The sequence below is a fragment of the Phragmites australis genome, chromosome 2 (genome assembly GCF_958298935.1).
Source record: "Phragmites australis chromosome 2, lpPhrAust1.1, whole genome shotgun sequence".
Classification (NCBI taxonomy): Eukaryota; Viridiplantae; Streptophyta; class Magnoliopsida; order Poales; family Poaceae; genus Phragmites; species Phragmites australis.
The window spans coordinates 16,011,333-16,032,338 of NC_084922.1; the positions used below are offsets into that span (position 1 = coordinate 16,011,333).

Below are 21,006 nucleotides of genomic sequence, written 5' to 3' on the forward strand. Positions count from 1 at the left end.
GGAATACCTATCTAAAGCTATGTTTCTAATTACCGATTAAGATCAATTAGAAAGGATTAAGGCTCTGATACAAATTGTAGGATCGAATATGCACAAAATACCCAATCAGAGGGGGGTGAATGATTGCGAAAACCAAATTCAAAGATTAACTCACCCAAATTGAAACTCAATTTAAATTCAGTATTCCACTCGAAACAGATTGCACAAGCTATAGTAAAAATGATGTAGAGAAAGACCCGTTGGTCGGATTGCTCTAATATTTGGTCAGCAAAAACTAGATTCAAATGCAAAACTAACCCAACAAGAATCGAGTAAATCAGATATGTGGATCAAGAATTATGCCTGGTGGAAGCAAACTGTGTCAACCAGAATCGAGTAGATCAAAATATAGTCGAGTTGACAAAAAGCTACTCAAGATCAAACCAAATCCACTCGAAATTTTCTCAGATCAAATATTAGATATTATAGCAAGGTTTTGAATGGATTAAACCAAGATAAAACTTGATAAAAGCACGAGATTAATCGAAAACTAAAACCAAACATGCAGAATATAGAACATAGAGAAAATTCTAAATCAGCAACTTATCAATTTACGAAACTTGATTTTCATTGCATAGATGATTTTACAAGATGCCACTCTAAAGTATCCAACAAGGATTTTCATGAAATCCCAAAATAGCTATCTCTCAAGTATCTCTATCTCTCTGTTGTGTTATGCTACCCTGTTCAGCGCTCTCTATTTATAGGGTAGTCACACGCACAAACGTGATCGAATCGAACTACAACTCCTTGCCATATTCAATATGATCTCTATCCTCTTCCAATTACAAGAGGACAAACAATTTTCGCTAATTAAGCTAATTAGCCAACAACTCTTATGTAATCATACATGCACATCTTACATGCATACATGCACATACGTAACCAACTCAGAGTCCATCTCCGACACTAACTCTTGTCTCAAGTCTAGTCACCACACGACTCTCTCGTGGCTGATCTGACTCGAACAAGAATTCGTCTTCACGTACTCTCACGATCAGATCGCCTCCAGCGTCCATCGTGAAACCTTGTCTCCATATGCATTGTTCTCTCAGCTCGAACATCCCGTATGACATCCTCGATCACCACAAGCTCAGTTCCTTCTGAACCTAGTCGCCGAACTTCAGTTCCTCCCTGAACTTATTTCATCGATCCGTCATTGACCACGTTCGCTTTCGAGCAACACCTGCACATGAATCAAACAATAATCGAGTATGAGCACAAGTCATTTCCGACTTGACTCAAGATCAGTTCATGCAACACCGCATAAACTACAAGCAAAACCAACACGCTAACATAAGCATACTCAACTAATGATAGCGCATCAAACCAACTATGCTATCCAAGCATATCTTAGCAACTCATGAACATCAACCAAATATCATTATGCTAAATCACTTTACTCTACTAATTTCATCAATCAAACCAATTTTTCATCACATGTTCGCTCGAGCTTAATCAAAAATCTTTTTCAAAACTTTATTGGACATTTTATATTGAAGTGCAGCTGTTGAGCTTTGAGAGCCGGGCATGAGCTTTAGCCGAGTTAAAAATGCCTTCTGAGATAGCTTGAAGGTATACTAGTATTTCATTTAGTACAGATAGTGGTCGGAACAGGTGCTGTTATTTAATTCCGTTACTTAACTTGCTCACTATTACAGTGTTGGCATATGGAAAAATGCCTTCTGAGATAGCTCGAAGGTATACTAGTATTTCATTTAGTACAGATAGTGGTCGGAACAGGTGTTGTTATTTAATTCCGTTACTTAACTTGATCACTATTACAGTGTTGGCATATGGAAAAATGCCCCGAACAGGGTGCCTCGATGCTTCACCGGAGAAGCCCAAGGTTAGGGTTATATGATCCAGGCAAAGGGAGAGAACAAAAGTGAAGCAAATGAATGAGGTCTAGGGGCTCATCTCCTCTTGGAGGTCATATAGGAGTGGGGAGAGAGAGGTTAATCTCTCTCTTGCCCTTTGTAGGATACAAAAATTATAGCATATACTTTGAATTTTTTTTATTTTTATATTTCAAAAATCAAAAAGTTGTAAAACTGAACGTCCATTTGAAAAAATTGCAAAAATAGCATATTGTCGCCTATTGGAAGGGCGATAGCAAGCCCTTCCAACAGACGACACCTGTAAAAAAATCTCGCTCTTCCAATGGGCGACAACTTTAGAAAAATAAAGGTGTAGTCCTTCCAATGGGCGATAGGCTAAAAAATAAAATAAAAAACATTGCATCATTTTGCTCTCTAAATTCAAAACACTATCGAAATTAATGCTGGCCAACTAGGCCGGGTCAAATGGGCCGGTACGAGGTACAACTATTTTGGACTGGCCTAGCCACAAGAGCCAGCGGGCCAGACCAGCACGGCACGACAAGCCGAACCGTGCTTGGGCCAACGCCTTGGCATGACCTGGCCTCGCTAAGCCATGTCGGCATGGGCATGGCACCCCTCGGCCGCCCCACCTTGCCGCCTCGCCCGGCCGCCACCCCGCCATGCCATGTCGCTGCCCCGCCGTGCCCGTCGGCCAATCGTGTCACATTTTTGTCCAGGCCGGCCTGGCCCGACATGGCCCGATTAGTTAGTCGGGCCGTACGGGCCATTCCCTGACCGGGCTATGCCTAGGCGTGCCCGTGCCGGACCAGTTGGCCTAGTCTCATCGAGATAGTCTTGAAAAATTCTAAAAAGAATGTATGTTGTAGAGGATACTATGATCTAGCTCTAAAAAATTTCAGACAACATACTTTGTATTTTTTGTTTCTCATTGTAAAAGTAACTTTTGAGTTGAAATTTTTTGGAGAGATAGATTATAGTATCCTCTACAACATACTTTTTTTCATAATTTTTTATGAGTATTTCGATAATGTTTTGAATTTTGAGAGAAAAGAAACAATGTTTTTTGATTTATTAATCAATTCCCGTTGAAAGGGTGACATCTTTATTTTTTAAAAAGTGTCACCCGTTGGAAGGGTGAAAGTAGCCTACTTTTTGCAATGTTTAAAAACAGACGTCTAGTTTTACAATTTTTTTATTTTTGAAATATAAAAATAAAAAAGCTCCATATATTCTTGTACATTGGTTGGTCTGATTTTACACATGGGCCTTCTCTCATGTTGTTTAGGCCATTCCATTCCCCTCTAGCCTAGAGTTTTTTTTATTTTTTTATTTTTTTAGTAAAAAATTAAATAAATAGATTCCCGGTAGATGTATTTGCAAAACTAGGCGCCTGCAGCCCTCTGAGAGGGCGGTTAGGGGTCCTAACCGCCCCCTGAGATGGCGGTAGGCCTAATCGCCCCCTCAGAGGGCAGGTACGGCCTACCCACCCAGCCCGATGCCTTACCGCCCCCTGAGGGGACGGGTAGAGGTCCTTACCGCCCTCTCAGGGGGCGGTAAGGGGTCCTCCCCGCCCGTCGCACCGCAGTGCCCGCCTGGCCGCCCTCTGCTATAAAAAGGCCGAAAGATGGCCAAAAATTCATAAAAATCCAGAAAAAGGAAAAGTTGAGAAGAGTGAGGAGAAGAGAGGAGAAGAGAGGAGAGGAGAGGAGAGGAAGAGAGGTCGGCGAAGCCCTGCTGTATTTGGGCCGCGGATTTGAAGGAAAATTTTGGGTAAGTCTTTTTTTCCTTTTTATTGTTGTTAATTAGTGCAGTAGTAGTATATGACATAGATTTTAGACATTTATGACCTAGGGTTTAGAAAATTGTCAAATTTATTTAGAAAATGGTACGATAGCAGTTCAATATAGAATAGTATTTTTAGTATATTATTTTTAGTATATTATTTGTAGTATATTATTTTTAGTATATTATTTGTAGTATATTATTTTAGTATATTATTTGTACCTGTGGATGTAGGAGGCAACAGTTGATGATAATTTGCGAACCTAGGGTAGCATTTAGAAATTATTTTATCCGATAATCAGAAATATAGTTTCTTGTCTTAACATGGGTTATGTTTGCGGGTGTTTCCAGGGATGGCAGATAAATTAATTTTTCAGATATATTATGGTGAGGGTGAAATTAGGTACGGTCCTAACAGTGTAGATCTGTCTGGATTTTGTCATGTCATGAAGGGGCTTAGTAAAGCTAATGAGAGGACTATTGTGGGTGTGTGCAAATGGCTCATGCGGTTTTTCCAACTGGATCCGCAGCAATATGAGCTGAAGTTGAAAGCTGTCCTGAGCCGTGCTAGTCATGGATACTTTGGTGAGCTTATTCCTATCGAAGCCACATCAACTTGGAGGCAATATGTAGATATATACTGTGTACGTGGCATGCCGCTTGTTTTGTTAGCTAAGGTGTAACTGAAAGATCAAAATGAGGTGAACTCTGCAGAAGCAGTAGCGGGACCAAGTGAGGCAGTGGAAGATGAGTTAGAGGCGGCTAATGTAGGGTCCAAGGAGGAAGTTGGTGATGTTCCAGAGCTGCAACCAATGCGTGTAGCTGATGAAGGGGAGCACATCCCTAGCATCATTGAAGATATGGATTTGGAGGATAAAGAGTTGGAGGAAGGTCTTGCCGATGAGGATTCGTCTGATGAGGAGGGTAATGCTCCAGTTCCTGCAGAGTGGCGGGATCATGAATTTTCGAAGTTGGTGGTTAGCGAGGCTGACCGGACACCGTGGCAGTACCATGAGAATGAGGTGTCACAAGGTGCTATGTAACCTACAAAAGAGGCAGTTATTGATGCAGTGAAATTCTAGTCGTTGTCTCTTCGTAGGCAATTCAAGGTTGTTAAATCAAGTAAAAGAGAGTACGATGTGAAGTGCTTGGTGCCTCAGTGCCCTTGGTGGGTGCACGCATTTAGAGGGAAATGGGTAGACTACTGGCAATGCTCAATAGTTAAGGAACATAATTGTCACATTGAGAAAATAGAGTTCGCCCACCAGAACTTGTCTTCTGCTTTCATTGCAAATGTTATATACGGAGAGATTGTGGACAACCTAAGATATGAGCCACGATCAATAATCCGTGCTATTGAGCAATTTCCAGTACACAATAAACTATACGAATGCATGGAGGGTGAAACAAAAGGCTATTGAGATGAGGTTCGGTACATATGAAGATTCATATCACAATCTACCTCGTCAATTAGCCACAATTTGTGCAAGAAATCCAGGCAGCTACTATGATATCAAGTATTACCCCTCTACTGATGTGGAGTACAGCGGAAAAAGAGTGTTGCAGCATGCTTTCTTTGCATTCGCTGCAACTATCAAAGCATTTAGATATTGCCGACCCATCATATGCCTAGATGGAACATTCCTGATTGGGAAGTACAAAGGGCAGATTTTGTCTGCAATAGGGGTCGACGGTAACAACCAAGTCCTGCCAATAGGGTTTGTTTTCGTGGAAAGTGAGAACGGGGACAGCTGGTATTGGTTTCTAGAGCGAGTTAAACATGCAATTGTTCTTGACTGACCAGATATGTGTCTCATTCATGATAGACATACATGATTGTTGCAGGCTTTACTGGATATGCAACATGGTAGCGTGCGACGGGGTGTAGCAGCACAGTGGCCCGATCTCAAAAGCAGGTGATGCATGCGCCATATGGGTGCGAACTTCTATAGACAGTTTAAAAACAAATAGTTAATGAAGCTCTTCAAGAAGTTGTGCAGTCAGAACCAGCAACGTAAGTTCAATGCATTATGGGAAAGACTTGATGAACTGACTCTAAAACAAACTACGGAGGCTGCACCTAACGGTGATGAACCAATAGCTGTCGGTCCTCTCCCAACCGATACTCCGCAGATTGTAAGGATATCAGGCTCATCTATTAGGAGCTTCTCACAGTGGATACGCAATGAGCCGAATGAAAAATGGGCTCTGTTGTACGACAGTGGTGGTGCAAGGTATGGAGTGATGACTACAAACCTTGCAGAGGTTTATAACTGGGTCATGCGAGGAATGAGGTCCCTACCACTAGTTGGAATTGTACAAGGCATTTTGCATGGGACCTGTAAGTACTTTTTTGATCGGTATGCAGCTGCTAAGGTTGTAATGGAGGACAATCGTATGCTTTACGGGCGGATGCTATGTGAGTATATGGAGAAGGCTAATAAGAAGGCCCACATGCATCGCGCAAATCAAGAGGGCACTGCAGAGCACAGGTTCAGTGTCCTGTGTCGGGATAAGGGTCGGATGGGGGGTAGACGTGAGCGGCATGTTCAAGAGTGTGTGCTAAGAAGTGGGACATGCATATGTAGTTGTCAGAAGCCACAATTACTCCACAAACCTTGTACACACATCATAGCTGCGTGCGCGGAGCACCATATGCTTCCCAAGCAATATGTGTCACAGTATTTTATGAAAGATCAAATACTCAACACCTGGAACCAGGAGCTGTATGGTTACGGCATTCTTGACACTTTTATAAGTAACCCAGGGCCTGCAAGAATATATGTGCCTGATTTGGGAAAGATGAAGAACGCACCGGGCTGAAAACAAACTCGTCGGATTCGCAATGATATGGATGAATCCGAGGCTGGCCCTAGGATTAAGCGATGCAGTCAGTGCAATGAAGTAGGTCACACTTATAAATATTGTCCCAAAAATGCATGCGGTGATGCACCTGTTGTCTAGGTGAGTTTTATGTGCGTTGTGCTTGTTTTGTACCATTTTAATATTTGTTAATTTCGCATATAGTTAATTTGCATTCAAAGTATATTGTTACTGTATTTATTTAACAATGTATTAATGTACATGTCTTTCAAATGCAGATATGGCTCACCCTGTGACCTCCGAGCTTTTAGACCCTGCCGTGGACAAGAAGCATCGCAGCTTCTTATCCGCTGAGCACCAGATGGAGCTAGGAGTGTTTCGACCACGAGGCCCTGGAGAGCTGCTGACGATAGACGAGCGATGAAAGCACAGGTACTTCAAAAATTTGATACAAAATTGCCATATCACTGCTATTGTTCCATATTATTGACATACTGCAACACTTATAGGTTGGCAACGGCTGGACTCCTACCGCTTTGCCGGTTGGTCGAGGCCCGATCGACGGAGAACCCCGAGGTTGTGGCCCATCATTTCTACTTCGATCGGTCGCTGATAGCAGCACTGGTCGACCGTTGGAGGCCGGAGACACATACGTTCCACCTCCCGTGCGGCGAGATGACCTCGACCCTGCAGGACGTCTCCTACCTCTTAGGCCTTCCTTGCGTGGGAGCTGCGGTTGGGGTCATCGATATGCAGGCTAACTGGATGAACGACATGCATCAGCGCTTTGGCCCGGTGGAGCGAAAGGCGGACACACCCCCCTACGTGCCTGAGTTCTTATCCGATGCACAAGGGCCAACGAAGAAGTGGATCCTATAGTTCTAGGTACGGTAACATACAACCTATCGAATACTAATATAGTATGTTGTAATGATCCTTTCTGACACCAGTCATATGTGCAGCCGGCGTACATACACCCACACGCCAACGCATACGCGGTCTCGAGACATTTGGAGGCCTTCCTGCTTTGGTTGTTTGGGTGGGTAATGTTCACTAGTGGCCAAGGCCACCTGGTTACCAGGACGCTTGTGCCGTACGCCCGGTCGATAGCGGATGCTGATGCGGAGGATGTACCACAGTTCAGCTGGGCATCCGCTGTTCTTGCTACGACGTATCGGGCGTTCTGCGACACATGCACGAAGAAGGAGGCACTAGCCACTTTCGCCGGGTGTCCACTTCTTCTTCAGCTGTGGTCGTACGAGCATTTCGCCATAGGCAGGCCGATGGTGGACCGTTCCCCGTACCCAGAGGAATGGTACAGTGAGCCAGACGAGGACGCGCCTACTATGGCCTCGATGTGGTGTCGTCGTCGGGTACGTATTTTACATTAACAGTTCCCTTCGTATTCTGTTTGTCTCTAAATATTTGTATTGATGTTTCTCACTCAGCCACACGGGCGCACGAGCAGCCTCGCAGCGCGTACGAGCATTTTCGTACCCAGTTTGACAGGCTACGTCCTGACGATGTGGTATGGGAGCCATATAGCATTCCGTCCGTGCAGGCGCGTGCAGGGTTTAGTTTCTCACCCTTGTGCAACCCGACGAGGAGTACTGGCTCACGAAGGCGCCCCTTGTCTTCGACATCTACGTCGAAGAGTACTCACCGCACCGCGTCATGCGGCAGTTTGGCCGTCACCAGGCATTCCCGCTCGTCCACATCCGTAGCATCCCCGTGCAAATCCACAGGTACATTTGCAAAATTATAGTTTTAGCAACCTTCGTTTCACTGTGACTTACATTTACCGTGGTTTCAATGCAGGAACACGCGAAAAGGCCAGCCAGCTGGAAACCTCTGGGCAGAGCACTTGGCCCCTTACGTGGCAACATGGGCCCAAGCGCTACAGGACGTCGTGGAGGAGGCTCGTCCCCACAGCGAGCGGAACTTCAGGGAGTACCTACGGTGGTATGTACCACGTACGCGGACCCGTGTCACCTACACCCCTGAGGATGTCCGGCCCCACATCGCGTTGACAATGGAGGCATACCCGATGCATTAGGACGAGGACGTCGCATTAGCAATAAGTAACTTTTTGAAGTCCGTAGTCCATATTGAATGAACATAACCGTATACTGTAATTGTTCACTTCTGTTCGTATCCGCAGACAGATATCCTTTATGATGTAAATAGGGATGCAGCTGCTGCCATGGACCGCGTCCGGCAAGGGCACCACCTAAGTGCGTCGGATGTTTCGAGCTTCATTAAACAGGTTTTTGACAAGACGACGCGCGCCTTGAAGCTCACCTCCTGCCGATCAACCACAGATGTAGCAGGGCCGCCTCCCAGGTCGAGTGGTGTACACACTGAGTCGTCTCGGCCGTCAAACGTGCACCGACGTTCTTCCGTGTTGGCACCCACACGACCCCTTCTACCACGTCATGGAGGCTCGGAGCAACATGGTACGAATTATACTTTTGAATAATATTGAACAATATCCTTTACTTATTATTATTAAACATTCATTAGATCCGCCTGCACAAGTCTCGATGTAGCCTCGTAGATCGAGCCCTGTGCGTCCACCCTCAGGTACTCCGGGCACCCTTCATCCTAGTTTCTAATACTTTCAGCAAAATAAGTTAATATTGTGCTCAGGTTACTTCGGTGACGAGGCCGGTCTGTCTTCGGCGGCCCCACGCCCGACCCCGCTCGCAACGTACGAGCCATACTACGGCACGTCAGCGTGGCCATCTTCTGCTGCACCGTCGTACCACGCAAGTACAATTATACATTTTTTACTACTACTTTCAATACCATATTGTTCGTATCTAACGTGATTATTTGTTCATAGGCCCCTCCAGCCAGTACACATGGACGCTTGCGGAGCCTTCACAGTCCTCCTACCCTAGTCAGGAGGATGAGGCTGGCCCCGACGCCGCATACGACATCGTCCGTGACTTCTTCGAGGGCACACCTGACTACGACGTCCTCCAGCGGTCCCAGGTTTCCAATGCTCCCCTTCGGACACAGCCCACGCAGGACAAGCCCTCGACACCGGTGGTCCCTACTAGGCCTACCAGACACGTCTGTCCACCCGACGCCCTCACCTACTCCAGGGGTCACGTGAGGGTTAACCAGCGGCATCGGGACCATGATGGGACGCACGGGCGACGGCAACGAGGGAGGCATGAGTAGCATTTTACATTTTATTTAACTAACATATGCATATTCGCTTCGTGATGTACTCCTATGTATTAAGACACGTTTACTTTATATGGTCGACTTAGCATTTCGTAAATGCATTTCATATTCAGACACGTTCAATGAAGAAGTGACAACACCACTAAACTTTAACCATGACTTGACAACACATGCCTCCTGCCGCAGGCTTTAAACAAGATGTGACAACACTACCTAGCTTTTTCCAATCAATAAATGACAACACGGGTACCAATAAATGTGGAATCTCTGACCATGAGCAATGACACAACTTTCCCATTCTTCAAGATGGAATCCGATGCTCCTGCCACCAGCTACAGCCTTGCCCTCACTCCTTTCTTCACGAGCAAATCGAATGCTCCTGCCTCCCCCAACTATAAATAGCCGAACCTCCTTATGTTGAAGCATCGCTCATTTCTCATATCTCTCAAGTGCAATGTATTCCTCAGCTCCATTAAGCCCACCAAAGAAACATTAGGGGACTACCATACCTGAAGGTCTCGAACCACCAATGTGCTTCTGGGTGACCTTTGTAAGCTCTGCAAGTCGCAGGACATCTCATACACCTATAGGCTGCGCTTTTTCATGTGTGCCAACTACGAGTATGACAAGCCTCACCATGCAACAACTAGTTATCGATCGGTACGGTAACAGATATCCGCCTCATCTCTTCCGATTTCGCACCCTCTTTTACTAACCGCTCATCTTGTTCCATTTGTTCAGTCCCCTCCACCGCTCTGTGATTTTATTCAATGGCTCGACAATGAGCAAAATAACTCACAGAAGTAGTGGGTCGACATGAACATGAGGTGGAGAAGGGAAGCGTACGCACGTCGAGAGTACGAGCAACAACAAGAGGAACTTCGCCTCAAGCGGGAGGAAGAAGAGCGCATGAGGAAGGCGGCGCATGACCGTACCATGGCTCAGGCTCAGGAGGCTAAGAGGGAAAGGAAGCGGGAGAGAGCCCGCTGTGCTAAGGCGGCAGGTCCCGTTGCCCTCCGAAAGGGAAAGTATTCTCGATGCACGCAGTAGAGACTACCTAATGTAACCCGACATACTTTCCCTCCCTAAGGCATGTTATGATTAGGATCGACGCACTAATAAGTAGGTCTTAATGCGAACCGTACATGCCACCTTTGTTTCCTCATCGTGTCGTCGCGGTTACAGTGTATTGTAATGTTTTCACCCTATGTTTAATACTATGTTTGTCCTCGTTCGCACCTCATACCCAGGTAAAATGCTGCGACTACTAATTACTGATTTTTTATTCTCCGGCTATTACATAACCTACTTCAAATTTAAATTCTTAATTTCCTTACACCCCTTCCTTTTTATTTCTTTAATTGCACAAAAAAATACATTTTTAGAGGAAAAAAATGGAAAAAAATACATTTTTAGAGGAAAAAATACCTCTAACCGCCCCCTCAGAGGGCGGCAAGAGGGGCTACCGCCCTCTCAGGGGGCAGTTAGGTCCACTAACCGCCCTCTCAGAGGGCTGCAGGCGCCTAATTTTACAAATTCTTCTGCAGGGAATCTATTTATTTAAATTTTTAATAAAAAAATATTAAAAAAAACTCTCTAGCCTACTCTTAAGTGGCTGGGCCATTCCGATTGATTTTAACTGAAAAAAAAACGGCAAGCACAAACTATACAACCAACATGTGTTGTTCATTTGTCCAATTGTTATCCAAGACCAGGTCAGGAAAAAAATCGAAAGAGAAAGGGATTTATCTTATTGTCACAAATATTTTAGTGGTCAATTAAAGTGGCAGTTCTGCAAGAGTGATTTATCTTGAAAGGTTGTTCTTCGTCACTTGGTACGAAGATAGGTTGAGGTAGGTTCATCGCCCTCTCAATTGACATATTAGTCCCATAACATTACAAGTCAAACTCGAGCTGCATCACAATTTACAAAGTTACGAGAAGACTAATTACTGGCTTAGTTTATTCAATATCTCGGCTGCTAGTCCTTGCACTTGCAGACGTAGCCGCACATCAACCAATGGCGTAACTACTAGATACATAGCTGCTGCTTTGAACGAAATATCTCGGCAGAAGCTTAACAGCCGGATAGCCCCCTCCAATTCCGACGACCGCGCGGCAGTAGTTTGTGAAAGCGGAGTTTTGCCCGGCCACTGACGCAGCGCAAACACACAAAGGGATGGCAGAATAACTGAAAAGGCACAAGCAACCAAGGCGGACATGTACTTGGAGAGCAGATTCATCTCCCCCTCGGACTCATCCGTGGAGGCCGCTAGGTAAGCCAGGATAGCCACCACACCAAGGACGACGGTGCCAGATTTGTGTGAGGTGGCCTCAATGACACTGACGGTAATAGAGCCACCGTGGCCCAAGCCCAACTGGATACTGAACCATACTACCACCGCGACGAGCTCCGGCGTGCAGACCAGCATCACGTCATCCCCCATGAGCTCCACTGCCATGGTGTGCGCTGTGACCAACACCACCACGAGGCAGGCCCTGCGAATAACCTCGAACGCCGGCGCTACTTGGGAAGGAAGCCTCGCCATCATCATTGTAAGCTCACCCAGCGTGGAGGTGAGGAAGAGAAGGAACTGTGAGACCACCAGGTTGTCAACATTAAAATGCCCCATGCAGCATAGTACCCAGCCGGGTAGTACCGCTGTTAAAAACAGCTCGTTGTCTTTGTCACCGGCGCCACCATTACCATCCTCTTTGGAAGCAGCAACGATGTCATCGGCTTTGTTAGCCTCATTAGGGTTGTCTTCATCGCTTTCCATGCAGCCCTTCAGCGACACCATTACGAACAGTGCTCCAATGAAAACAAGCACGATGATGGGAATGATGACTAGACTGATATATCTTGTGTTTACCACAAGTAAAGTTGCATAAGCTATGATGATGAGAACAGCTGTTTTGACATAGGCCCCGGCTCTACGAATTTGGCTCCAGTTGAAGCTAGGCTTTGGTAACGGGCCAACGCACCAGGAGACATGTAGCCAGAGCAAGGGAAAATAGCAAACGAAAGCCACAACATAAGTAGTGGACGCAAGCCGCAACTGGTTCCTAATATAGGCATTCATCAAAGGTTCCAACCTCAAATTTGGGAAACTGATGCATATGAAGCGTAACAGGTCGCGATGCATGATTTAAGCTAGATTCAAGAAAAGGAGAGACCATGTCAGTGCAAATCTTACAACATACATAAAATGATCAAAGTTAATGTGCAGCACAAAAACAAAGTTCTTTTTTTATCTTCTGAAAGTGTTGAAATCCTAACTGGGCAATAGATCATCAGTTTGTTCTGTGTTTTCTAGTGTTAATTTTCATAGCATGCAGAACCACATACAAAAGGGGAAATCAGACCTAAGCTGAGACAAGAGCAGTTTACCTTTGCTAGATGATGTTTGATGGATGGCTTCTTTACTTCCAGTTATCTACTTATGTAGACTTGAGAGATATCTGGCTCTGGCTACACCGGAATATCAAGCTCTGCTCTACTGCTCTGCGATATTTTCTTTTCTCTGAAAGAAAATTCGCTAATTCACCTACAGAGTGACAGGCTGCAAAATGATGTCCAGTGTTAAGCCTAGAGGAAGAAACACTCTCTCACACGATGCACTTTGGCTTCTGAAACTCAAGCACGTCGATTGATTTCGGGTACAGAGATGAACAGGTGTTGTTCTACCCTGAATACGTAGCTAGTGTGGTTATTACGCCTTATTTCCATCTTTCTTAGTTTGGAGTCTCCATCATGGTTTTGGCTTCTTGTGATAATATATCAAAACAACTTGCAAACTCCGATGCATCCACCACATGCCATAGTAATAGTACTGTAAAACGCGTTTGATGAACTATGTTTAGCTTTGCTAGGAATATATATATCTTCTTGAAATGAAGACGTAAACCCTGCGAATATTCAAGGATGGGAATTTACCATGTGTATTGGGAACAATCGATGATTGCGTTGATGCAGGAAGTCCTAGCGGCTGAAGATCCCCACAGGAAGATTTAGTCAAGGTACCATCGGGTTACTAGTACACCATTGCTTTTGCAGCTAACAGGAGCATATATATAAGCTGCCAACAAAGGATAAAAGCAGTAAGCAGGACAAGGAGGCGAGTAAAATTACTCTGACAAGGATATTCTGTGCAGCTGCATGTCCTTGGAACGCGGAGACGACTTAGAAACGCGGAGACGACTTAGGAACGCGGAGATGACCCTGTTCTTGGGAACGCGGTGAAAAGGACCACAACTAATTATAAGACAGCTACGTAACTCACAAAAATTTATATTATTGGGAATTATACATCTTATCTTATCTTAATATACATTATATAAATAATATGTGATATTAAATGCACAGAAGTAATCCCAAAATAAGAAAAACCAGAGAAGACAAATAAAATAATAGACATTATCTTATCAGTGAAGACCGAAACAGAAAGTTCTTAAGACCATTTTCAACAGATACTTTAAAAATTTATATTCTATAATATTATTACAGCATCTTTTATTTATTTTTATCTCAAACAGCCACCCTATTTCCTACCTTTCATTACTTTCCTCCTCCCCTCGGACCTACGTGCATATACTATAAACAGTGTTAGAGTCTCTCGTATCCTACCGCAAATTTGAAGCTCATCTCTCTGGACTCCATCACTGTAGCATTGGAATACCGCCTCTGTTGGAGGCGTTTGCAGCCCAGGCGAGCGGCAAAAGGACCAAAAAGCTGACGACATAGTGATTTGCAGTAAAAATACCAGAGTTGTTGGAGTCGGCCTAACAACCCATGTATAACCTAGGTATGTGCTTTGCTGAGACAGGTTTGGCTAGTACGTGTTGGTCATCGTCTCATCGAGCCATTATGCTGACAGCTATTGTAATGAACATTTCAATGATTGGTCATGGTAGGAGAATATCAAGAGTACGAACGGAGAAGGATTAAACATCAAGCATCAATCATAAGAATCGTTGTTGGGGTCGCTATTAAGGACCCTTGATATTTTCTAGCTCCGTTAGTCTAGGCTTGAGGATCATCAGGCTCAGGATCCTTTCGAGACCCCACGACTTCGGAGGGTACCGGAGGTTATGCTTTCGGAGCCCTTCGGACCCCCGGAGCTATCGGGCATTCAGAAAGATAAACCAGTAGGGGGTCGTAGGTCACTCCCTACTTGCAACAAAGTGACTGGCATTTAATACCAGTAAAGTGGTGCCTGCCTGACATGCTAGTGCAGTACAGCACCAGAATACACGACCAGCCGCTAGAACAACCATCTAACTAGACATATCAATGATTTCCGGGGCTATCCCTATGCCCTATGGTATAATAAAGAACATGTATTTCTACCAGTCTCATATGAGAATGTTTGTATATTTACACTATGAATATATAGTATTGTGCCCGTGCTTTGCACGTACGCGGGAGCATGCATCGTGGGACGCGGGAGCGAGTTGCGCGGGAGACGCGGGAGAGGGCGTGGTACGCAGGAGCACGCAAAACATTGTGAGCGGGATGTGGGAGGCGCGAGAGCAAGCGGCACGAGAGACGCGGGCACGAGTGGCACGGGAGACACAGAAGAGCGCACGGGACCCACAGGACCCATGAACGCGGGAGGGGAGCGGGATGTGCGAACGGCTGCGAGACCACACTGGAGGTACGGGAGGGAGGGCAGACAACAGACCGCGTAGGCACACACGACAGAGCATCGGAGGGGACGCAGACCACGAGAAGAAGCACTACGTGCTTTTTAAGTAGTAGAGATATAAGTATAAATATAGACCCTAGGCCACCAAACCAAACGGGGGCAGATTTTCCTCAAAACTCGTGATGTTCTATCCATCTCCACTTCTCCTCCAAGCTTGAGTCATTCTTGTGAATTGGCTCTCACCGCATTTTGTTCGTGGAAAACAGTTTCTTTCACTAACAGTTGGCACTGTCCGTGCGGAGAGAATATGCGTTAGAAGCACTAGAAGAGGTAGGATGCCACCACAGAAGAAGACGGACAGGGTGGCAGCCCAGGCGGACGACTCCCTAGTCATGCTGGTGTGAAAGTCCACACAGCCACCGCGACCAAGCTCATGCTACGCCAACACTCGCCCCTCAACTGGCCGAAATAGGAGCCCCGTGGCCGCCGGCGATCCGGCCACGACCCTGGCTATGACCGACACTACGACCCTCAGATGTTCTTCATAGTCAAAGATAGCATATTTATAGTTGTAGATAGATTCTACATCATATTGTTGTTTAAGGGTTTGTTTGGCAGTAGCTCCAAAAATTCTTCGAACTAGGTATTACTAGCTCCAAAAATTCGTGGAGCTGCAGCTGTGAGTACACAGAAAATATTTAAGTGATAGATTTTATTTTTATTTTAATCTAAAAATAGTGACTTAAATTATTTTATTTTATTCTAAAAACTAAAGATCTAGCGTGGAGCTAGGAATTAAAACCCTATCAAATAAAGCCTAAAAACTGCAGTGAGCGGGTACCGTACCTATTTAGTGTGATTGTGTGAATGACTTGCCGTCTATTCTCTAATTTAGTAATTAGGACGACATCACTATAGTCAGTCTCTCGGCATTTCTTATTATGCCACCGATGCATATCGCGTGGATTGTACTAAATTATTCTAATTGGTTTTACCAACTAGTGCATTATACACCAAATTAACTCTTTTTTCTACGGATGTACACATGTGTCGTACTAATCCAGCCAAGCAAAAAAAAAAGTGATGGTCGTTGGCATTAATATGATCTGTTATTGAAAATTTTACCAACTGTGCACTGTAACAATTAACAACAAAAATTCTACGCCGGTCGTGTGGAGAGCGGTTTTGAGTCTGGTCGGAACAGCTTCGTTGCAAGAAGGCGCCAAATGAAACTCGGGAGGGCAGACAACAGACCGCGTAGGCTCAAACGGCAGAGCATGGGAGGGGACGCAGACCACGAGAAGAAGCACTACGTGTTTTTTAAGTAGTAGGATATAAGTATAAATATAAACCTTTGGTCACCAAACAAAACGGGGGTCGATTTTCCTGAAAACTCGTGGTGTTCTATCCATCTCCACTTCTCTTCCAAGCTTGAGTCATTCTTGTGAATTGGCTCTCGCCTCATTTTGTTCGTGAAAAACAGTTTCTTTCACTAACAGTTGGCACTGTCTATGTGGAGAGAATATGCGTTAGAAACACTAGCAGAGATAGGATGCCACCAAAGAAGAAGACGGACAGGGTGGCAGCCTAGGCGGACGACTCCCTAGTCATGCTGGTGTGAAAGTCCACACAGCCACCGTGACCAAGCTCATGCTACGCCAACACCCGCCCCTCAACTGGCCGAAATAGGAGCCCCGTGGCCGCCGGCGATCCGGCCACGACCCTGGCTATGAGTGACACTACGACCCTCAGATGTTCTTCATAGTCAAAGATAGCATATTTGTAGTTGTAGATAGATTCTACATTATATTGTTGTTTAAGGGTTTGTTTGGCAGCAGCTCCAAAAATTCTTCGAACTAGGTATTACTTAGCTCCAAAAATTCGTGGAGCTGTAGCTGTGAGTACACAGAAAATATTTAAGTGATAGATTTTATTTTTATTTAATCTAAAAATAGTGACTTAAATTATTTTATTTTATTCTAAAAACTAAAGATCTAGCGTGGAGCTAGGAATTGAAACCCTATCAAATAAAGCCTAAAAACTGCAGTGAGCGGGTACTGTACCTATTTAGTGTGATTGTGTGAATGACTTGCCGTCTATTCTCTAATTTAGTAATTAGGACGACATCACTATAGTCAGTCTCTCGGCATTTCTTATTATGCCACCGATGCATACCGCGTGGATTGTACTAAATTATTCTAATTGGTTTTACCAACTAGTGCATTATACACCAAATTAACTCTTTTTTCTACGGATGTACACATGTGTCGTACTAATCCAGCCAAGCAAAAAAAAAGTGATGGTCGTTGGCATTAATATGATCTGTTATTAAAAATTTTACCAACTGTGCACTGTAACAATTAACAACAAAAATTCTACGCCGGCCGTGTGGAGAGCGGTTTTGAGTCTGGTCGGAACAGCTTCGTTGCAAGAAGGCGCCAAATGAAACTCGGGAGGGCAGACAGCAGACAGCGCAGGCTCACACGGCAGGGCATGGGAGGGGACGCAGACCACGAGAAGAAGCACTACGTATTTTTTAAGTAGTAAAGATATAAGTATAAATATAAACCTTTGGCCACCAAACAAAACGGGGGTCGATTTTTCTGAAAACTCGTGGTGTTCTATCCATCTCCACTTCTCTAAGCTTAAGTCATTCTTGTGAATTGGCTCTCGCCGCATTTTGTTCGTGGAAAACAGTTTCTTTCATTAACAGTTGGCACTGTCTATGTGGAGAGAATATGCGTTAGAAACACTAACAGAGGTAGGATGCCACTAAAGAAGAAGACGGACAGGGTGGCAGCCCAGGCGGACGACTCCCTAGTCTTGCTGGTGTGAAAGTCCACACAGCCACCGCGACCACGCTCATGCTACGCCAACACTCGCCCCTCAACTGGCCGAAATAGGAGCCCCGTGGCCGCCGGCGATCCGACCACGACCCTGACTATGACTGTCACTACGACCCTTAGATGTTCTTCATAGTCAAAGATAGAATATTTGTAGTTGTAGATAGATTCTATATCATATTGTTGTTTAAGGGTTTGTTTGGCTGTAGCTTCAAAAATTCTTCGAACTAGGTATTACTAGCTCCAAAAATTCGTGGAGCTGCAGCTGTGAGTACACAGAAAATATTTAAGTGATAGATTTTATTTTTATTTTAATCTAAAACTAGTGACTTAAATTATTTTATTTGATTCTAAAAACTAAAGATCTAGCGTGGAGCTAGGAATTGAAACCCTATCAAATAAAGCCTAAAAACTGCAGTGAGCGGGTACCGTACCTATTTAGTGTGATTGTGTGAATGACTTGCCGTCTATTATTCTCTAATTTAGTAATTAGGACCACATCACTACAGTCAGTCTCTCGGCATTTCTTATTATGCCACCGATGCATACCGCGTGGATTGTACTAAATTATTCTAATTGGTTTTACCAACTAGTGCATTACACACCAAATTAACTCTTTTTTCTACGGATGTACACATGTGTCGTACTAATCCAGCCAAGGAAAAAAAAAAGTGATGGTCGTTGGCATTAATATGATCAGTTATAAAAAATTTTACCAACTGTGCACTGTAACAATTAACAACAAAAATTCTACGCTGGCTGTGTGGAGCGCGGTTTTGAGTCTGGTCGGAGCAGCTTCGTTGCAAGAAGGCGCCAAATGAAACTCGTGAAGTTATTTCTTGGCTCTTTCCTTCCGCACAGGCACCAATCGCACACACTACGACGTCTTGCCGTCACCACCTCGCTATGGCATCATATGGTTCACACTGCACACACCAATCATACTACTGTAGCCACTCTCGTACCGCACCACATTGTCGGTGTTGTCGAGCCTCCCGCCATTAACCACAAGGATGCCATGCCATCAGTGTCGTGGCTTCTTGATGTAGCAAGAATCTTGGTCTCATCAGTTGCTAAATCTTGAATCAGCTCTGATATCAATTATTAATTTTTCACCAGGATCGAACAATAAAAAAAAACACAAACATAAAAAAAAATGATCAAATTTTTCTCAACATACGCTACTACTTTATTTCTCATACATGACATTATAACTCACGAACACCACTCTTTTCTCACGACACATTATGGGGTGCCCCCACCCTTCATTATATAGAGGCCAAACAAATACTAGACTCTAAATCATATTTCAATGCAATCATATTCCTACTCAGAGTTTTACTCCTACTCCGACTCTCTACACATTAAACTCCTATTAGTCCAGTACTTTGATTTTGACATAGACTCTCATACATGACAAAACTAAATCTACCATAAAATAAGATTAACTCTAACAGATGCACCCTCGATAAGGGAGTTGCATTGCATTTCTCCAAATTCCGATCTTAAACATGGATATTCATAATTTTTACTCTGATTTTTGAACTTTCCCTTTGATTTCCAAGCTCTCCACTTGGACCTTTCTTACTCTTTTTCTCAGATTTTTCATAGTTTTTACACAGATTTAGTCATTTCAATTTGGAATTTTGATCTTTGTACATCTTGGAACCCTTTACTCGGCCTTTTCGTACTTTCATCTCGTATGTATAAACTTTTGAATTTTATACTTACATCTTTAAATTCTTTTCTCTTTACTCTCTTTTCCTTCTCTTTACATCTTTCGGAACCTTCTCCTCTACCAGGTGCCTGACTCGCTTCCTCCACACTTCTTCACCAAGGTTCTTACCGTGGTTGAGATTGTTAAGAGAATGAGTTGTACACGGTAGAATCGTAACCATGTCAGTTTGGTTGTTGCGTGAGATCTGCACGTTGGTTGCAATTTGTTGTAATTTGTTGTAATCGGAAGATTATCCGTCACAAGCTTGCCATGTATAAATTCAACAGCCTGCCCTCCTGTTGAGGGGTGGCTTCTTCTCCAATTCTCTTTCATGGTATCCAGAGCCTCTCTTCTACCCAATGTCGACAACTAGTGTCGACACCTCTTCCACGGCAACATCAATGGCGACAACGTCCATCATCTCTTCCGCCGCAGGCCTCCTTCACACGCCCTCATTTGGGCACTTGGTCAATGTCAAGCTCATGCGTGACAATAATCTCCTTTGGCAAGCACAAATGTTGTCGTATCTCAGGGGGCAACAGCTCTTGGGATTTGTAGATGGTTCACTCCCGGCGCCACCAGAAACCGTGATGCAGAATGTCAGAAAAGAAACACGACGAGTTCTCAATTGGGAGTACAAGTCGTGAATCATGCAAGATTAGTTAGTGCTCAGTACCCTCCTTGCATCTCTGTCTACTGAAGTTCTCTCCCATGTATTGTTCATGTCCTCTGCAATGGAGGTTTGGGCGGCACTACAACTTCAATATGCGTTAACATCACGGGCCAAGTTGATCTAGATCCATCGTCAACTTGCCATGGTGCGCAAAGGCATCATGTCCATGGCCGACTACTTAAACAAGGTCAAAGGGTATGCTGATGCGCTGGCGGCTGGACAACCAGTCAAGGAAGACGAACTAGTGACATACATCCTGACAGGGCTCGATAGTGAACACGATACGCTTGTTACATTGATTACGATGCAGGCAGACTCACTTGGGCTTGATGATCTTTATGTTCACATGCTGAACTATGAGGTTTGATAACAACAACAGAATGTGCAAGTCGACATCTCTGGCCCATCGACCAATGCTGCTAGTCGAGGACGCGGAAGGAAC

General features: G+C 44.5%; 1 protein-coding gene across 6 annotated transcripts; it reads right to left on the reverse strand.

Moving 5' to 3' along the window:
• Positions 1–589: 589 nt before the first annotated feature.
• Positions 590–13,758, reverse strand: LOC133901000 (uncharacterized). 6 transcript variants are annotated; one of them, XR_009906632.1, is made up of 3 exons: positions 13,621–13,758; positions 13,075–13,516; positions 590–1,225 (listed from the first exon to the last, which is right to left on the reverse strand). XR_009906632.1 is itself a non-coding variant. In XM_062342307.1 (3 exons), exon 3 carries the CDS (start codon positions 12,827–12,829, stop codon positions 11,633–11,635), a length of 1,197 nt encoding a protein of 398 aa, XP_062198291.1. In that variant the 5' UTR covers positions 12,830–13,246; positions 13,372–13,516; positions 13,621–13,755; the 3' UTR covers positions 11,532–11,632. The 6 variants fall into 6 exon arrangements, 5 of the variants coding, with proteins under 5 accessions (XP_062198291.1, XP_062198303.1, XP_062198285.1 ...); XM_062342307.1 differs by lacking the exon at positions 590–1,225 and having other exon boundaries at positions 11,532–13,246; positions 13,372–13,516; positions 13,621–13,755; XM_062342319.1 differs by lacking the exon at positions 590–1,225 and adding an exon at positions 11,532–12,469 and having other exon boundaries at positions 13,621–13,755.
• Positions 13,759–21,006: the final 7,248 nt, after the last annotated feature.